This window comes from Thalassophryne amazonica, chromosome 17 (assembly GCF_902500255.1).
Source record: "Thalassophryne amazonica chromosome 17, fThaAma1.1, whole genome shotgun sequence".
Lineage (NCBI taxonomy): Eukaryota > Metazoa > Chordata > Actinopteri > Batrachoidiformes > Batrachoididae > Thalassophryne > Thalassophryne amazonica.
The window spans coordinates 4,956,179-4,977,457 of record NC_047119.1 but is presented as its reverse complement, the minus strand read 5'-3'; the positions used below and the strand labels follow the sequence as shown (position 1 = coordinate 4,977,457).

General features: G+C 40.8%; 1 protein-coding gene across 4 annotated transcripts in view; it reads right to left on the bottom strand.

Moving 5' to 3' along the window:
• Window positions 1–456: 456 nt before the first annotated feature.
• LOC117529636 (proteinase-activated receptor 1-like) overlaps window positions 457–21,279 on the bottom strand; it is a 43,555-nt gene continuing 22,732 nt past the window's right edge. The window contains exons 2-3 of one of the 4 annotated variants that reach the window (XM_034192473.1): window positions 14,087–15,391; window positions 457–479 (exon numbers count right to left, since the gene is read on the bottom strand). In XM_034192473.1, coding sequence (XP_034048364.1) covers window positions 14,130–15,391 — 1,262 coding nt within the window. In that variant the 3' untranslated portion in view covers window positions 457–479; window positions 14,087–14,129. The other 3 variants (XM_034192475.1, XM_034192474.1, XM_034192472.1) reach the window with 3 other exon arrangements.

Below are 21,279 nucleotides of genomic sequence, written 5' to 3'. Positions count from 1 at the left end.
AACTCATTTTATTAGTAAACGGAGTGTGCCGCGGCCTCAACTTTACCTAAATTCTGGGTCTTTTAGTGATGTTTAGGGCTAGTGGTCGGCAATCACCTTAGTATTTCCTGTTTTTGTTGTTGCTAAATGCTGATAAATTATACTGTATTTGTTGTCTTTCTGCTGCCTGATTCTCTTTTTTTTCTGTTTTTTTTTTCTGGTCTGCTTGAGGTTTCTTCCTCAAATCATCAGAGGGAGTTTGCTCTGGGGGGTTGGTAAGGTTGGACCTTACTTGTGTGAGGCACTTTGAGGCAAGTTTGTTGTGATTTGGCGCTATATAAATTGAAATAAGCTGATATTAAGTGCTTTTGTTGGCTATCCACATTAAATTAGAGCCTCTTTTTTCTTCTTCTTCAGAAAACGTATGTGATATCATGGAGGGTTTTTGGAGTATTTTATACAGTGGTTTGTAGAATTTGTATGTCTGCTGTTATTTGCTGCTTCATAGAATCATGTAGTTCAGTTTCTGACGTTGTCACACTCGCACTTTATTGTACTGGTTGTTTTTTGCTTCAAATTAAGGCTTTTTGGCTGCTGGAGTATTTGTTTTGGAAATGCTGATCATGTTGGACTTCAGAATTGTTCTGCTGGTGGATCTTGATGAAGACATCGCTGAAATCTTCTGACATCTTAGTGCAATGGATATCTGTCTTTGAAACTGGGACGATCCAAAGTAGTAAACCAGCGGGTCCAGGCAGCAGTTCAGACTTCCCAAACACATGCAGACCAGATATGCTGCATAGGTTCTGGCACGTGCCTTGGAGCCGACTGCACTCTCACCATCAGTAAAGTGCAGGTAGTGCACCAGCAGGAGACAGTTTGTTGGGGTGAAACAGAGCACAAATATCACCAGCACTGTTAAAGCCAACACCAGGGCTCTTGTCTTTCTACGTGAGCGTCCTTCAACTCCATGTGGGACCCTGCTTAGCGTCCAGATGACTCGAGTGTAGGAAGCTGCTGTGATGAGCAGAGGCAGGAAGAACAAGGTGCAGCAGATGGTGATAAAGTAGATCTTATAGTACCATCGGATCTCATCCACACGCTGGATATTGTGGCAAGTGATGATGCCCAAATCTGGTAAATCAACAGTTTGCTCTGAGAGGACGAGGGGCACCGAGCCCGCCAAGGCCAACACCCACATGAACACACAGGCTGTGATGGCAACCTGTGGATGCCTCCAAGACAGAGATTCAATGGGGTAGACGACAGCCAGCAGGCGGTCCACACTGATGCAGGCTATGAGGAGGACGCAGCAGTACATGTTACAGTAGAAGGCTGCCGTGACCACGCGGCATAACAGAGGACCGAGTGTCCAGTTGTTGCCATTAAAATGGTAGAAGATGTTGAAAGGTAGCAGCATGACGAAGAGCAGGTCAGCACAGGCCAGATTCAACATGTAGACCACTGCTGGTTTCTTGGGCTTGATCTGCAGAGCGAAGGTTACTATGGCGATGGCATTGAGAGGGACACTGAGGAGGCAGACGACTGTGTAGAAAGATGGAATGAAGATGGTGGACAGAGGACCAGTGAGAAACAGCACGGCCTCATCTGACAGTATCTTCCCCACTTTTGGCCGTATCTTCTTACTGATGTTGATGTGAATATCAGTGTGATTGTCAGTATCATTGTCAGTATCATTGTCAGGATCATTGTCAGGATCAGGCTCAGTGTCAAGTGTATACTCGAAGGTTCTGTCTGAAACTGGGGAAGAAAGCAAACATAAACAATTAGGAACTCAAATAAGCAGAAATGGATGTCTTGTGTTTCTTTTGATTCTTTTGATTGTACACTCACAGAAATATTTACCCTAACTTTTAAGATTTATGTAATTTGATTACATGACAAATTCCCATTTACTTTTTTTTTTAGATAATTTTAATACAAACCTACCAAATAAACCTTACATGATGTATATTGATTAATCTTATTTATTTGAAATGCATAATACTCAGCTTTATGTATTTAGTATTAATAAAATATAATTACTCTACATCAATAATAATGACATTACCTACCTAATAAATACTGTCATTATTATTGATGTAGAGTAATTATATTTTATTAATACCTACCTAATAAATACTGTCATTATTATTGATGTAGAGTAATTATATTTTATTAATACCTACCTAATAAATACTGTCATTATTATTGATGTAGAGTAATTATATTTTATTAATACTAAATACATAAAGCTGAGGATTATGCATTTCAAATAAATAGGATTTATTACAGTAATGACTATGCATCATGTGAGGTTTATTTGGTAGGTTTGTATTAAAATGATCTAAAAAAAAGTAAATGGGAATTAGTCATATAATAAAATTACATAAATCTTAAAAGTTAGGGTAAATATTTCTGTGAGTGTAGGTTTTAAGCTGCTGCTCATTACTTTATTGATTGATTGATAGATAGATATCTGTTACATATGTCACAGATCTGTCAAACAAGTTGTGTCAGGCCTAATTGATGGTTAAACAGGATAATTTGTGAGCACACTCAGTTATTTGAATTTGGAGATGGAAATTAAACATTAAACATGTTGGACAAAATCTAATGTTGTACAATGAGACCCCTTTAATAATGAGCTGATTTGATCAATGCCTTTTTCATTTTCAGATTTGCTCTTTCAACCTTAAAACCTGGATGAAAAACATCATTAATCAAACATTTTGAAAAGGTTTTCCATGTTTAAGATATCTGTAGGTGGGTTTCAATAATTAATTTTAAGGCCTAATAAATGTTTAAGCACAAAATCTGGGTGCTTAACACACACACACACACACACACACACACACACACACACACACACACACACACACACACACACACACACACACACACACACACACACACACACACACACACACACACACACACACACACACACACACTGGTCAGTTGAAACACTCCTAATGCCATTGTGTTCTCTTGACAATAAACATTTTCTAATTTCTATTTTGGTTAAATCCTTTGAACTGAATCTGAAAGTTTGCACAAACATACATTCTTAAAACTGTTACTGTGTTCTACTCGATTTTTTTGGTGAAACATTTTACACTTAAAAATATTGAGTAAATTATGTAATTTATTTCAATGAAATAAACTCAATTAATTGAATGTGTTTCAGAGATTTTATGAAGTCAGTATAGCTGTTTCTTACTGTGATATATATGAAGTCACTGAATTACGTTTTAGGGTGTATCTAATGTGGTGGTGTACAGAAGATAATTTACAAAAACAAATGTCCAAATGCTTAAACCCGAGTGTGCTGAGAAGCTCCTGAACTGGAGTTATGACCCCACAAGAGGTCAGTCGGCAGAGTTCAAGAACTGAGCGCAAAACACAAACCAAAGTTACGATTCCTCATATGTAGATTTCTATAATTGTATCGGGGGTCCATTCATCTTTCGGGTCTCAAAATGTCTTTCTTTATCAAGTGAGCGAGCCCAGTCAGTTCAAACATTATGTGACTTAATGATACATTTTCAGGGAGTCTTTTTAATGTAACTAATAAAATTATAACCTCCCACATATTATTCACAGAATCAATCTGAAAAGTACTGAGTAGATGAACTTGTCGTTTTATGATATTTCAAAGATTATCTGTGACTGATGTATCTGTAATACAGTTGACTTCACGTTGCTCTAATTGTTAATGTCTTTGATTTTATATTCTGTAATGTGGCTTATTTGTTTTGTACATCAGTAAAATAATTAAAGCAGTTGAAGCAGTCTTACCGTCTGGCTGCGCAGCAGGTGCAGAGACCAAAAGCAGCAGGATTTGGACAAACATCTCTGCTGGAAGTAACAGAAGCAGCTCTAAATCCAGATGTCTTCTGTTCCTGTCACCCTTGAGAATGTTTTTATTCCACTGATGTGGTCCAGACTGTCCCTTGTGTCCACCCCTTTTTGCCACTGGGATGATTCCTGGTCTCACAATTCATTCTGAGGACAGTATACAAAAATACGCCAACCTCATTCCAGTGAAAGTGAGCATTCACTGGGGACATGTTCTGGCTCCTCTATTCTGTGTTTCCATTTATGGATGTTGGGTCCGGCTGTGATGAACAGCAGTTTGGTCGGTTTGCTAGAGTTGGGTTCGTGGACAATGCTGTGAAGTTTGTGGGATCAGTGGTACACTGACTGCAGAAGTTTTGAAGTGTAGAGTTGATGTGTCTGGGTTTGTGATTGTCCTGGATCAAGACCATCCATCCATCCATCCATCCATCCATCCATCCATCCATCCATCCATCCATCCATCCATCCATCCATCCATCCATCCATCCATCCATCCATCCATCCATCCATCCATCTTCTACCACTTAGTCCAATTAAGGGTCGCGGGGGGCTGGAGCCTATCCCAGCAGTCATAGGGTGTGAGATGGGTACACGCCAGCGTGAGGCTGGGTACACCCAGCAAAGGACGCCAGTCTGTCGCAGGGCCACAAACACACAAACAAACACAGACACACCCACACGCACACCTAAGGACAATTTTTAAAGATTCCAATCCACCTAACCCACATGCCTTTGAATGTGGGAGGAAACCAGAGCACCCGGAGGAAACCCAGCAAACACGGGGAGAACATGCAAACTCCACACAGAAAGGCCCCGGGAATTGAACCCACAACCTTCTCGCTGTGAGGCTAACCACTAAGCCACCGTGCCGCCCGGATCAAGACCAAGATCCAGCATTTCATGACCAATTTCTTGAATAAATAGTTTTACAACTGCTTGAGCAGATATGACTTCAGTGCCATTACTGCTTGACCTTAGTGCAGATTTTGATACATAATTTACATATTTACATGATACATATATAATTTTTAAAGCTGATATTTTATTCTCAATATATATTGTAATGTATAATTTTTAGAGTTGGTGTTCTGTTTTTAGTATGTTAAAATTTTTTTATTTGACCATATTTTACTAATTTTATTTGACCATATTTTACTTATCGTGACATTTTACTTATGTTTAATCACTGGGAAATCAGTTCTGCATTTCACTACTGCATATGAATGTATGTAATAACAATAAATAATCTTGCAGGTGTAACGTCTAGCACCATCTGGCGCGACACAAAGAGCATAACAGTCAAACATGCCTGACATAAGTGGCTTCACAACACGTGCACTCTGCATGCACATATTTTCACATATTTGCACCACCTGCAGCAGTATAATGTGAATATAACGCTGTATTATGGCCAGTGAGGCAAACTAAAAACAGAGCGCTCTCTCTGATCTACTTCTGGGATATTCAACAATGAATTAAAGACAAAAAACATGATTATGGTCTATTTGTAACATTGGAAATGACTTATTAGGCTAAATATTTCAGGGAACATTAAAATAATGTAACTCACTACCTGTGACTGAAGGAAGTATCAATAAATTGCGTAAAGTGAAAGAAAGTCTTCTACTTTCTCTGACTTTAATTATATCCCTAATAAAATTAAAAGAGAGCTCATGAAAGATCTCAACACAAAACATTTCTCTCATAAATAAAGAAGATTGTGAGTGGTCCATCTTAATGGTGAGATGAGTTCATGCACTTGAATTATCTGCCTGAACAAATTATTTCTGTGACATCAAAACATGAGTGAGATATTATTTATTGTTTGTTGCATTGATATGTGGGTGTTTACATTAGTGATTTACAGTTATGATCATAAAAGGTGCTATTTTAATAAAGCCCACAGTCACGTCAGCATGTATAACTGTGCACACAGACTGCAGCAAAAATTATTACCACTTAATCTGACACACTAAAACAGCACTGATAAACTTGACAGGACAGGCAAAATTCTCCAGGAGGACCTCTGATGGATTCATCATGTGGATTTATTCGAAATGTATGTAATATGTTTGAATTAACTTTAGAGCCTGTTGATGTGTTGGGAGATTTAAACAACTAAAGAATTCACAGTTACTTCGTTTCTCGCATGTAAATGCATGCAGGTAGAATTTGAATATTACTTTTTCTGCCTTAGCAATTCTTGGATAAACTATAATTATTTAGGTTTTGTTACAGGCTTCAGTCTCCACAACAGTTAATTAATCCTTTAACAAGCCAATAATCCTTTCATTTGCTTTGTTTCCTCAATATCCTAGCTCTGTGTGCCTGCAGCACTCCAGTTTAAAGGGAAGAGCCAATACCACCCTGAATAAAATGAGAAAATTCCCAAACACTAACACACCCAACAACCCCAGCCCGTTTGTGTACAGTGCTGCGCAGTGGTACTCTCCCCAAATCTGCTCTCGTTCTCAGTGCAATCCTGTTTTACATCTGCTGTCAAGGTAGGGGCAATAACATCTTTTATTTTTGTCAGCGCAACAATCTTTGAACACTTTTTTAAAAAACCATTGCAACCAGAATTTCAGACTTAGCACTCCATGGAAACTGCAGTCATGAAAGGTATGAATGATGTTCTCCTTGCTTTGATATTATAATATACTCCATATTGTCATATATATTGTTTTAGCATTTCTGCTCATGTTCTTGTTTGGTTGACATATCTGTACCTGTTGACATCATAGCTGTATAATAACTACTTCTAAATCCTCAGCAGTAAAAAGTGTACCTCAGAGTTCTGTGTTTGGTCCATTGTTATTTTTGATTTGCCATGCAAGTCTTGGATAAATACTAGAAAGTGTTAGAATTACATTTTCCTGTTATGCCAGTGACACTCAGCTTTACAGTAATGCAAATAAACTCTCATATTAGGTTTTAGAAGATTATCTGTCTTCTGTCAAAACGTTGGTGGGAGGCAATTTTCAACTTCTAAACTCGGAGAAGAGAGAGGTGATGGTCATTGGTCTTGCAAGACATAACCACCAGTATGATCAGTTAATATTATCACTGGCTGCATGTGTCATTCGTCATAGTGATGAAGTTAAAAATCTCAGTGGGATCTTTGATCCCATGTCATCTTTTGGCTTGCACATTTGAGGAATTACTAACAGTGTCTTTTTGAATGGCATCATATAGCAAAGATTCAACCGATCCCATCCATGACAGATATAGAACCTTTGGTTGATGCTTATGTTTCACCATGTTCATGTTTCAGAAGTGATTATAATCATGTCTTACTTCCTCATTTGCCACAGACTAGTATTAGAAGTCTTCAGTTGTTTCAGAATGCGCTGCTAGATTTCTTACCAACAGAGGAATTTTTTTTTACCGTATTACCACAGTTTTGCTCAAATAGCCATGTTTCAGGCCGGGTGCAGTTTGCAACAAGCAGGTACATCTCCCTGTAGCTCCAGACCGGTGAACACTTTATGATGTCAAAGATTAATTTGTGTGTATATGTGTGTCTGTGTGTAGTGTGAAAATTGGGAACTGATTTCCGCACTGCAGTGGCCACCGGGCAGCCCGATAAAAAGCCAATACATGACTAACGTACAGCTCAATATAATAAGGTGTGAGGGACACCACATTTACTGACTGTATAAATGTTAGTCACAAAATCTAACGTACCTCAGGAAGTGTGCTGACGAGCGTGAGACCTCACCCCCTCCTCTTTCACAGACCGTGCATCAAACCCTGGACGTTCTCTGCATCCACTGATGATGAGATGGCTCCCGAGACGACGATCTCACCCGTCTGGTCACAAGGTCGAGTCTCTGGCAAATACACACTGTATACTCCAGTCTTAAATGCCACCATGTTCCAATCCATATAGATGCACCACAGCTGTGAGTCCTGACGAGCCGCAGGTGATCAGGGTGAGGTCCTGATAACCTCAGCAACACAGCCACTCAGTCCCAAATGCAAGCCACCTGGAAGGAAAAACAAAAGACAGAAACAAAAAGGCAGCCAGGCCCCCCAGCCATACAACAATCTGCAATGGACTAATGAATCATCCAGCTGCCAAACCTTGACTGAGATTGTGATGGATGCTATCACTACAGTCTAATCTTAATCCAAATTCAACTTGGCTTGTTAATGGTTTGCAATCATCATTATGGCCCTGTATCCCACATATTGTTAACTGAACAGTCACTACTGGAATTATTCCTTCTCGGTTTTAAAAACTGCTCTGGTCACAGCCCTTCTTACCAAACCCAGTGTGCTGAGAAACTGTAAATTTGTTTCTTAGCTACAGTTTCTTTGTTTTGCCATTTTTGGCTCTCCCTCTTCCCAAATGCTATGGGAAACTTTGTCATTTACAAGATGTTTGTTCCCATGGCTCCCGAGTCAACAGTGACTACATTTACATGCCATCAATACTCGGGTTAAGGTCAATATTCCGGTTTCTGAATCATTAGGAATAACCCGTTTGCATGCTTAAGCAGACAGAGTTACTCCTGTATACATGGTCAATGGTATCATTTGGAATATCCCCATCTAAACAGCGACACATGGACAACGTCCAGACGCACAGAGAATGTCATGACGCAAATATGTGTCATTTCCGTTTCTTCTTCCTCTTTCTACCCTCAGTAAAAGACATTATATTCATGTCTTTCACGATGCTAAGTATTCGGTTTCCTCCTTGCTCCAAAAGTGTGGTGCTGTGCTGCCGCATCTGGATTTTCCCATGCTTGTTTACCTCTGCTTCTGTGGTGTCCCGTGAGCTGCTCGCACCCACATACAAGTAGTTGCCTGTACTCAACAGACCAAGATTCCTTTGTGGATAGGACATGCGCAGAACACAAAACAATGTCCTTTTCTATGGGGATATCCTGATGCGCGTTTATATGACCTGATATTCCAGGTTAGGAAAAGGACTAACCCAGCGTCATATTCGGGTTTTTTAAAAATTGGAATATGAGCATATTCGGATTTTTTGTGGGTGTGTACCATGGTCGTGTGCAACCAGGTTATTGCTAATATTCTGGTTATGAAAGGGTTATTGGCTGCATGTAACGTAGTCATTGGTGTTTTTACTGAATTTAAGTGAAGGCGTATTTTGTTGGCAAGTGCTTGAAATTTATTTTTGCATTTCTGACTGTGTCATAGATCACATTGAGACTCCCCCCCGACTTGGGCGAAGGATGCTGGGAAGCACACGGCAACAACCAATGAAAACTGAGAGGTACGGTGACTTCAACGGGCTGCTTGCTTGAACAAAACAAATCAAGATGGGGGTAAATGCCCTGAAACAGCTTATTTCTGTATATATCTATTTTATTTCTCATATATTTTGTAAAAGTTAGCAAGAAATAAACACTTTTAAATCTAAAAATGCTGTTTTTGCAACCAGATAACATACTGAAGTGATTTACAAAATGTGTTCCAGATGTGAGCCTGCATGTCCCATGTATGCGCATCACACAAGGACAAAGGACATTTCCAGTAATTCAAAACCTCGTGCATGCACACATACTCAACATCCTTCTGGGAATTGAAATATCCTGGGAATTAAAATATTTTCTATGGAAGTCCCACCAGGTCAATATGTTTTCTTTATTAAAATGAGCCGTAACTTTGCAGCAAATGTGCAGCATAGTGATCCATAATGCTTACACTAGAAACTAAATTTGGCCAGTTTTGTGAAATTTGAAAGGCTGTACAGCTTTAATGAATTAACAACAACAAAAAAAATTCTCCATGCAAAACAGTTGGTTATTGGGGGTCACCCAGGATATTTACAGATCTTGGGAAAGACCAACACACACTCAAGACATCATCATGGGGAAGACGCGGACGTGACGAGGAGAAATGTTCCAACACGCACCTCAAATAAAGTGCATCCATGCAAGATAATTTAATTAAGTTGGGGGTACATACAGTAGTGTTCAGAATAATAGTAGTGCTATGTGACTAAAAAGATTAATCCAGGTTTTGAGTATATTTCTTATTGTTACATGGGAAACAAGGTATCAGTAGATTCTCACAAATCCAACAAGACCAAACATTCATGATATGCACACTCTTAAGGCTATGAAATTGGGCTATTAGTAAAAAAAAGTAGAAAAGGGGTTGTTCACAATAATAGTAGCATCTGCTGTTGACGCTACAAACTCAAAACTGTTATGTTCAAACAGCTTTTTTAGCAATCCTGTGAATCAATAAACTAGTATTTAGTTATATAACCACAGTTGTTCATGATTTCTTCACATCTGCGACGCATTAATTTTGTTGGTTTGGAACCAAGATTTTGCTGGTTTACTAGTGTGCTTGGGGTCATTGTCTTGTTGAAACACCCATTTCAAGAGCATGTCCTCTTCAGCATAAGGCAACATGACCTCTTTGTTGTGTGGGCCGCTGAAGAGGAGGTACTGCTGGCCCACAACCAGAGGGCGCCCTGCCTGAAGTGCGGGCTTCAGGCACGAGAGGGCCCGGAGCAACCAGGAGTGACAGCTGTCACTCATCATCACCAGCACCATAAAAGCCAGGCAGCAACTCCACCTCGCTGCCGAGATATCATCTACCAACTAGGTAATATTCTCTGCTGTGTCTGAACGTTGACTTACGTGTGATCTGTTTGCAGCCGTTGTCCTGTGGTGCCCTGTCAGCTGGGTTGGCGGTCAGTGAGAGTGCCGATGTCTTCGTCTCTCACTCCAACCAGATAAGTAGTAACAGGAGCTGCTATCGTGTTCCTATTTCGGAGGTGGAGGTGCTCCCTCCCGGAGGAACTGTTTCTGTGAGTGAGGATTTACTGGGTGTGTATCCACACACCCACCATTAACTGTCCCTGCCAGCAGTACCAGGTCTGACAGCTGGAGACGGTGGCCACCTGGAGATTCAGGACTTGTCGGCTCCGGTGTTCTTCAGATCCGTTGGTGGTGGAAGCCGTGTGGGACCCGGCTCTTCCCTGGATGGACGTCTTCTATCCTCGAGCCTGCCCACACGTCACTTTTCGTATAATTGACTATCATTCTCAAACTGCATTTGTCTGTATTCCGTTGTGCACAGTTTGCAACATTAAATTGTTATATTTTGGCTTATCCATTGTCCGTTCATTTACGCCCCCTGTTGTGGGTCCGTGTCACTACACTTTCCCAACACTCTTCAAGTATTTTGACATATCCAAACTGATCCATGATACCTGGTATGCGATATATAGGCCCAACACCATAGTAGGAGAAACATGCCCATATCATGATGCTTGCACCACCATGCTTCACTGTCTTCACTGTGAACTGTGGCTTGAATTCAGAGTTTGGGGGTCGTCTCACAAACTGTCTGCGTCCCTTGGACCCAAAAAGAACAATTTTACGCTCATCAGTCCACAAAATATTCCTCCATTTCTTTTTAGGCCAGTTGAGGGGTTCTTTGGAAAATTGTAACCTCTTCTGCACGTCTTTTATTTAACAGAGGGACTTTGCAGGGGATTCTTGCAAATAAATTAGCTTCACACAGGCATCTTCTAACTGTCACAGCACTTACAGGTAACTCCAGACTGTCTTTGATCATCCTGGAGCTGATCAATGGGTGAGCCTTTGCCACTCTGGTTATTCTTCTATCCATTTTGATGGTTGTTTTCTGTTTTCTTCCACACGTCTTTTTTTTTTTTTTGTCCATTTTAAAGCATTGGAGATCATTGTAGATGAACAGCCTATAATTTTTTGCACCTGCGTATAAGTTTTCCCCTCTCCAACCAACTTTTTAATCAAACTACGCTGTTCTTCTGAACAACATCTTGAACGTTCCATTTTCCTCAGGCTTTCAAAGAGAAAAGCATGTTCAACAGGTGCTGGCTTCATCCTTAAATAGGGGACACCTGATTCACACCTGTTTGTTCCACAAAATTGACAAACTCACTGACTGAATGCCACACTACTATTATTGTGAACACCCCCTTTTCTACTTTTTTTTTTTACTAATAGCCCAATTTCATAGCCTTAAGAGTGTGCATATCATGAATGCTTGGTCTTGTTGGATTTGTGAGAATCTACTGAATCTACTGGTACCTTGTTTCCCATGTAACAATAAGAAATATACTCAAAACCTGGCACTATTATTATTCTGAACACTACTGTATATAGCCCTAATCTAAGATCCCCAGGCTCTATTTTACCCCCACCCGTGAGCAAAACCCAAGATACCTCAACTCCTCCATTAACTCCGTCCATCTTTTTCCGACAGAGTATCATGGTCTTGGATTTGGAGGTGCTGATCCTCACCCCAGTCACTTCACAGTCAGCCTTGAATCTGCCCACTGCACATCAGAGCTCACACTCTGAAGCCAACAGAACCATATCATCCACAAAAAAACAAAACAAAAAAAAAAACACGTTCTGTTCTATGGACCACAACCAATCCTTGTTTATTGGAGAAATGTTTCATTATGTCTATCGTTAACTCTTGTTGTGGATATAGCTGAAGTCAGAGTAGAGGTCGGTCGCTTTATACATAATTTATTGTCATTTCATTCCATCACGGGAGAGGCTGGTCATTCTCGAGCATTGGGTTTGATATGACTTAATTTTTCCAACATTTATCCTGATAAATAATTTCCATTGTCCAAAGGACACCGTAATGATGTTCTCTTCCTTAGTTTATTGTTGAATTACACTGAACATGATGAGAGACAGAGCAACAGATAAATATGAACTGTTTTCTCCCTTCTCCTGTGATATGTATGTGTGTGTGCGTTTGTCTACAGTGGCCATAATACACCACTACATTCATATTACATGTGCAGGCAGAGTGTGTGCACGTTGTCAAGCCTCTGATGTCAGACATACCTGACAAATGGATGGCGCTGGACTTCAGACATCAAAGGCACAAATACACAGTAAAATCACCAGTGTAAAACTAATGCTGACAGTGTTAAATTAACACTGACAGTGTACATATGGTCCCACTCTGACCAGAGCAGAACCATATCTACACTGGCAATGTTAATTTAACGTTGATGATTTTACTGTGTACAGTATTTTCTGGTGATGGAAATATATCAACATACCAGCTCTGCACCTGAACACACCAGAAACGGGTCTGATTAAATGCCATAAATGCACACAGCTCCTACTTTGGGTGCACAGAGCTCGAATTATGCATTTCATGGACAGTGGAAGGTGCACAATCCCACATACATAGACTGACTCTCAACTATTATTATTATTTTACCTTGAAATTCATGTATTTCTCAGAGTTCCTTTAGTGTCTGTGCTAAAAATCATTTCTGTGTTGCTCTTCTTGTTCCATTTCTCACCAGCATGGTGTAGCATTGATGAACTGTACCAACACAGATTGCCTTGTTCTTCATGGAGTCAGTCAATTTGATTGTTCTTGCTTTACTTGTGTTAAAACATGAGCAAAATAATTGCAGACAGTGGGTGGTAAAATAAAACATTTTTAAAAGCAAAACATGATACACAGCTTCACAGTGCCTGAAAATATTCCTACATTAGTGCAAATACATAAACAGGAAAAACAAAAACAAAACAAAGAACAGTTTCTTTCAGTTAAAAACGTTAATCTGTTGCTACATTCAAAACTTTCACACATAAAAAGGTGTACAGACAAAAGCACTTCATGTGATTAAATGTTTACCACAGTTTCCCAGAAATACTTTGTTATTTCAAATTTCCTAATTTGAAATTTCCTAATCAGTGTCTGTTAGCTGCTGTGGACTCAACCATGTCTTTTGAAGTGTCTCATTTCAAATATCTGAGATAATATAGCTTGCTGTGCGGTTAACTGCAGTGCACCAACCAAGACGTCTGTGCTCCAGTATTTCTGTCGAGTAAAATTTTGCTATTATTTAATTTGTATGTCAACACTAATTAGCAGGTATAAGTTGCTTGGTGACACGCATGGTGAAACTGTTACAGAGGCAATATGTCAGTCATACTTTACTCACACTAATCCAATCATTATGAAAACTGGCACAGAGTCCACAAACATATGCATTTACCAAACACCCAAACCAAATTTAGTCTGTTAGCCTTAACTGGTTTGGTAACTTCAAGATGGCCGGGGGGGGGGGCAGGTGTTCAGGCTTCATTCATCCCACCCACCCAGGTTGACCACACTACCTCTTTACTCATTTATATGTTGGCTGGAAGTTAGGGGGACCCAGTCATCACAGAGGGTTTGTCCAGTATGCAGTCTGCAGTTTCAGTGGATTGTGTGTTTACTGTTTTATAAAACATGCACATGCAGTTGTTCAGTTTTTGACATTGTCACACAAGTAGTTTATTGTACTGGCTGTTTAGTTCTGCTTCAAACGAATCATGTTTGGCTATTGGAATATTTGTTTTGGAACTTTTTACAATGCTGGACTTCAGAATTGTTCTGCTGGTGGACCTGGATGAGCCTGATGATGAAGGCATCTCTGAAATCTTCTGACAGCTCAGTACATTGGACAGTTGTCTTTGACATTGGGATGATCCAAAGTAGTAAACCAGGGGGTCAAGACAGCAGTTCAGACTTCCCAAACACATGAAGACCAGATATGCTGTGTAGGTTCCATCAGGCACATCTTGGCCGACTGCACTGACCCCATCAGTAAAGTGCAGGTAGTGCACCAGCAGGAGACAGTTTGTTGGGGTGAAACAGAGCACAAATATCACCAGCACTGTTAAAGCCAACACCAGGGCTCTTGTCTTTCTACGTGAGCGTCCTTCAACTCCATGTGGGACCCTGCTTAGCGTCCAGATGACTCGAGTGTAGGAAGCTGCTGTGATGAGCAGAGGCAGGAAGAACAAGGTGCAGCAGATGGTGATAAAGTAGATCTTATAGTACCATCGGTTCTCATCCACACGCTGGACATGATGACAAGTGATGATGCCCAAATCTGGTAAATCAACAGTTTGCTCTGAGAGGACGAGGGGCACCGAGCCCGCCAAGGCCAACACCCACATGAACACACAGGCTGTGATGGCAACCTGTGGATGCCTCCAAGACAGAGATTCAATGGGGTAGACGACAGCCAGCAGGCGGTCCACACTGATGCAGGTTATGAGGAGGACGGAGCAGTACATGTTACAGTAGAAGGCTGCCGTGACCACGCGGCATAACAGAGGACCGAGTGTCCAGTTGTTGCCATTAAAATGGTAGAAGATGTTGAAAGGTAGCAGCATGACGAAGAGCAGGTCAGCACAGGCCAGATTCAACATGTAGACCACTGCTGGTTTCTTGGGCTTGATCTGCCGAGCGAAGGTTACTATGGCGATGGCATTGAGAGGGACACTGAGGAGGCAGACGACTGTGTAGAAAGATGGAATGAAGATGGTGGACAGAGGACCAGTGAGAAACAGCACGGCCTCATCTGACAGTATCTTCTTTCTGATGTTGGTGTGATTACTGGTATTAGTGTTCAAACGCCTCTGATCAAATCTTGAATGATTTTCAGCATCAAGTGGATCAAAGTAATGTTCGACGTCCAGTTTGTCTGCATCCTGGTCGAATAAACTAAAGGAAAAGGTTCTCACTCCCGCAGTGCCTGGGGAAGAAAAACAAAGAATTATGGATTCAAACAGAAGTGCAAGTCTGGTGTTTCTTTTGCTGCTGTTGTGTGTTGGGGGGTGTGGCTGGATGTTTTGGTGTTCTTTTCTTTTCTTTGCTCCTCAGGTGGCATGGAAACTGATTTGTCTGTGGAGAAGGTGCTGGCTGAAGAATCCTCACCCTCATCAACATCATGTGAAGCACCTGTGACTGGTGCTCACATGCAACCTTAAAGACTTTCAGCTGAAGCAGATAATTGGATGGCGTTCTGCTTTTAAGGCATGTGTGATTCAAGCAGAACTGCCGGGAACACGACCTTGTGATGTTCGTTTGTGAGACGCTGAGGACCGCACCTGGGTTTGACACATCGAGCCCGTGAAGCAAGGAAGGGTGAGGACACATGCTGTCAGCACACATTAAAGGTAATTAAGTATGTGACTAATTGTTGATAGTAACTTGGTGTTTTGTTACATAGTATACTTGAATTGTGATGAGAATTGTGCAGTTTGCTTCTCACTGCTGTGGCGTGCAGGATAAGTGATCCTCCACTTGTTGTGAGAAGCTGCTCATTTGCATAAAGATAAAAAGTACAGACCTGAATGTGTTGCTGATGGCGTGTGTCTTTTGAAAGATATTGTTGTAACTGCTGACTTACCTCACATCTTCTTTGCTTCACAGAGAGTCAGTTTGTCGTGTCCACCTGGGGGGTGTCTGGTGGTAGTGGGTCCAGGAGCGCCGGACTTCTCTCCTTGCGGGCGCTGGAGAGCGTGCCAACAGTCACTCCTCCAGAAGGACGTTGGTTTTGGTTTTGTACATTTTATTTAGGCACAGGTGAAAAATAAATTGTTTTTGTTGTTGGAACCGCTTTCTGGTTATTTTTAGCACTGGGTTCTGTCTCACGCAGGTTCGCTCCTCAATCCGCGTCGACACATAACAGTAGGAGGTCGTGTTCCCGGCAGTTCTGCTTGAATCACACATGCCTTAAAAGCAGAACGCCATCCAATTATCTGCTTCAGCTGAAAGTCTTTAAGGTTGCATGTGAGCACCAGTCACAGGTGCTTCACATGATGTTGATGAGGGTGAGGATTCTTCAGCCAGCACCTTCTCCACAGACAAATCAGTTTCCATGCCACCTGAGGAGCAAAGAAAAGAAAAGAACACCAAAACATCCAGCCACACCCCCCAACACACAACAGCTGCAGGCAGTAAGTTTTAAACCACTGCTGATACCTTATTGTTTCTACTCTGGTTGTTGTTTGGTATACTGAACACAACAACATTAATTCAGAATCAGAAACAAATTTATTGTCAAGTAAGTTCACACATGCAAGGAATTTAGTGTTATTTGTGCATAAACAATAAGAAAAGAAAAGAAAGAAAAATACTTCAAGAAATAAAAGAGTCCAATAGGCAAAACTATACTTAAAGTTTTACTGAAAACATTGGAAACACTGGGCCTCAGTGTCATACCAATCATACCAAAAAAAGTACAAGAAATTTAAGAGAAATTCCTAAAAATATTCTTGCTACTGAATGTAATTTCGAGGCTCCTGGACTGGAGCCAAGAATCACAAGTGGCCAGCCAGCAGACTTCAAGAATGACTGCAAAACACAACCAAAAATGGGATATGAATGACATAACACTGCTCTCATCGAGATTTCTATTATTCAGAGTTATGTTCTTCTATCAGTGGTCCATTCTTCTGCCAAACCTCTAAATTTCTTTTTTCAGTGAGTGAACCTGATCAGTGCTAAATATCACACGAGTGAAAGAGATTGAATGCCCATTTTTAGTTAATGTCGTTATGAAAGTGATAAAATTATAACCCAAGAAATAAATCATAGACACTACTGGAAAAAACCTCCAACTTTTTATCATATTGACAGTAAACACAAGTTCAGTTGGAATACCCTCTCAGGCCCCTTTTTTAACTGAGAAAAATCCCATTTAAAATGGGGATTTAAAGAGAAAAAGGTCTTGTTTTGTTGTATGTTTGGTTGGAACACTTATAGGCAGCTGACATAAACAGACTGAACAAGCTCATCAGGAGAGCTGGCTCTGTCCTGGCAGTTGAGCTGGAGTCTGTGTTGGAGGTGTCAGAGAGGAGGATGCTGAGGAAGCTGCTTTGCAACACCTCCCACCCTCTGCATACCACACTGACGTCCTGTTAGAGCACCTTCAGTTGTAGACTGAGACCACCGAGGTGCACCACAGAACTCCACAGGAGGTCTTTCCTACCTGTGGCAATCAGACTGTATAATTCCTCCCCCTTCTGCAGGATGAATACATAATGAACAGAGTTATTCAACTTACAAGCAATATTGTCAAATATCTGTGCAATATATCTTCCAGTCATTTTGCATAAATTTGTTGTACTTCTTGTACTTCATTTTATCATTTTAGGTGCTATTCTATACTTACTTTCTGAACTTGTATTCTAGTTGGCTTATTTTTTAATTTCTATTTAACGACTAACACCTTCTGTAATTGTGTATTTAATTAACCATTGTTTACTATTTCTGTACTCTAGCAAAATAGTTTCCTTTTGGATCAGTAAAGTTGATCTCTATCTTAATCTTTATAAGTTGGGAACTACTGGGCACAGAAAAAATATGCACACCCTTGGAATCAGCAGATCAACGTGCTGGTTTTTGGCTATAAAAACTACAGCACCCACAGAATGCATACAGCACTTAGAACTCTATACAACTTATAACTCTGAATCCAAAGGGCATAGAAAAAAAATCTGAGTTGATTTGATTTGAATTTATTTGGGAATAAAAATACTGCAGAGGATAACGCAAGAAAGCTTCCGATATAGATGCTTATTTACAGTGTGGTCCTTGAAAAAGAAAAAAAAAAAAAAAGACATACACAGAAATGAAATCCAGTAATAGAAAAAGCTCGACAAAATGTGCTGCGGAAATATGGGGGGGGGGGGGGGGGGGGGGGGGTTAATTTGATCGAAGCATTTGATCCACTGTCAATTTTGCAGGTTTTCCCACCTACAAAGAATGTAGAGGTCTGTAACTGTGAGAGACAGTCTTAAAAAAAAAAAATCCAGAAAATCACATTGTATGATTTTTAAATAATTAATTTGCATTTTATTCCATGAAAAAAAGTATTTGATCACCTACCAACCAGCAAGTATTCTGGCTCACACAGACCTGTTAATTTTTCCTTAAGAAGCCTCTTATTCTGCACTCTTTACCTGTATTAATTGCACCTGTTTGAACTTGTTACCTGTATAAAAGACACCTGTTCACACACTCAATCAATCACACTCCAACCTGTCCACCATAGCCAAGACCAAAGAGCTGTCTAAGGACACCAGGGACAAAACTGTAGACCTGCACAAGGCTGGGATGGACTACAGGACAACAGGCAAGCAGCTTGGTAGAAGACAACAACTGTTATGATTATTTATTAGAAAGTGGAAGAAACAGTCTGGGATTCCATGCAAGATCTCACTTTGTGGGGTAAGAATGATTCTGAGAAAGCTCAGAACTACACAGGAGGACCCGGTCAATGACCTGAAGAGAGCTGGAACCACAGTCACAAAGACTACATTAGTAACACATGATGCTGTCATGGTTTAAAATCCTGCAGGTCACACAAGGTCTGCCTGCTCATGCCAGTACATGTCCAGGCCCGTTTGAAGTTCACCAGTGACCATCTGGATGATCCAGAGGAGGCATGGGAGAAGGTCATGTGGTCAGATGAGACCAAAATAGAGCTTTTTGGAATCAACTCCACTCGCCTTGTTTGGAGGATGAGAACAAGCCCAAGGACACCATCCCAACCGTGAAGCATGGGGGTGGAAACATCATTTTTGGGGGGTGCTTTCTGCAAAGGGACAGGACAGACGCAGCGTATTGAAGGGAGGATGAATGGGGTCATGTATCATTAGATTTTGGCTAAACAACCTCCTTCCCTTAGTAAGAGCATTGAAGATGGGTCGTGCTGGGTCTTCAGCATGACAATGACCCCAAACACACAGCCAGGGCAACTAAGGAGGGCTCCATAAGAAGCATTTCAAGGTCCTGGAGTGGCCTGGCCAGTGTCCAGACCTGAACTCAATAGAAAATCTTTGGAGGGAGCTGAAACTCCATGAAAACTTGGTCAAGAACTACAGGAAACATCTGACCTCTGTAATGGCAAACAAATGTTTCTGTACTCATTCTTGTGTCTATGAATGTACAAGTGGCTCTACTCTATTTTACTCTTCTATTCTACTCTTCCTTTTTTAGCTATACCTTAGTATACACTAGTAAAGTTCTCCTCAGAATTGGTATATATTATAGAGACTTACCTTACTGAATTTCATGAACCAGACAATAATACTAGGAAAATAACAAACAATAAAAGTAATAAAAGGGTATTCTTGAGCAATAGCTCTAAGCAATTCACATACAGACCAAGCAGCTAGTCAAGAAAAACAACAACAATAATCAATCAATCAATCAATCAATTTTTTTTATATAGCGCCAAATCACAACAAACAGTTGCCCCAAGGCGCCTTATATTGTAAGGCAAGGCCATACAATAATTATGTAAAACCCCAACGGTCAAAACGACCCCCTGTGAGCAAGCACTTGGCTACAGTGGGAAGGAAAAACTCCCTTTTAACAGGAAGAAACCTCCAGCAGAACCAGGCTCAGGGAGGGGCAGTCTTCTGCTGGGACTGGTTGGGGCTGAGGGAGAGAACCAGGAAAAAGACATGCTGTGGGGGGAGCAGAGATCGATCACTAATGATTAATGCAGAGTGGTGCATACAGAGCAAAAAGAGAAAGAAACAGTGCATCATGGGAACCCCCCAGCAGTCTACGTCTATAGCAGCATAACTAAGGGATGGTTCAGGGTCACCTGATCCAGCCCTAACTATAAGCTTTAGCAAAAAGGAAAGTTTTAAGCCTAATCTTAAAAGTAGAGAGGTGTCTGTCTCCCTGATCTGAATTGGGAGCTGGTTCCACAGGAGAGGAGCCTGAAAGCTGAAGGCTCTGCCTCCCATTCTACTCTTACAAACCCTAGGAACTACAAGTAAGCCTGCAGTCTGAGAGCGAAGCGCTCTATTGGGGTGATATGGTACTATGAGGTCCCTAAGATAAGATGGGACCTGATTATTCAAAACCTTATAAGTAAGAAGAAGAATTTTAAATTCTATTCTAGAATTAACAGGAAGCCAATGAAGAGAGGCCAATATGGGTGAGATAATAAATGGACATTAATAATATAAAAAGATTCCTTGACTGAGTGCACCTGCCACTTAGAACTCTATACAACTTATAACTAATACTTATAACTTTGAATCCACAGGGCATAGAAAAAAATCTGAGTACACCCGCACCCCCCCCCCCCCCCCCCCAAAAAAAAAATAACATGCTCAGTGAACATAGTACGGCCACATGAATAAATTGTGCTGATCCAACAAAGCAAAGTTAAGTTGATATGTAACTGTACTATTTTTAAAAGTAGTTGTAACTACCCTATTAATTTAAGTAACTCATAATCATATCAAACAAGTGCAAATGGGCCAAAAAAAAATTACATCAGTGTGTTACATTTACCCTTACAGGGCAGGAGTGGTGGCCAAGTAGTAAGTGCAATTGGTTTCAGTGCAAAAGGTTCCCGGTTCAAACCCCACCCCTGCCACATTTCTCCACGTAATGTGGAGATGTGTCAGGAAGGGCATCCGGCATAAAACCTGTGTCACTTCAACATGCAGCTCCACCTTGGATTTGCTGTGGCGACCCCGAGTGCAAACAAGAGAGCAGCTAAAGTGGCTTACTTTTTTTTGTTACAATTACCCTTACAAATTTAGTTGGCCTGAACAATGGTAATTAAGTAACAGTAACACAATTTCATCATGTTGACCCAAAAATTAG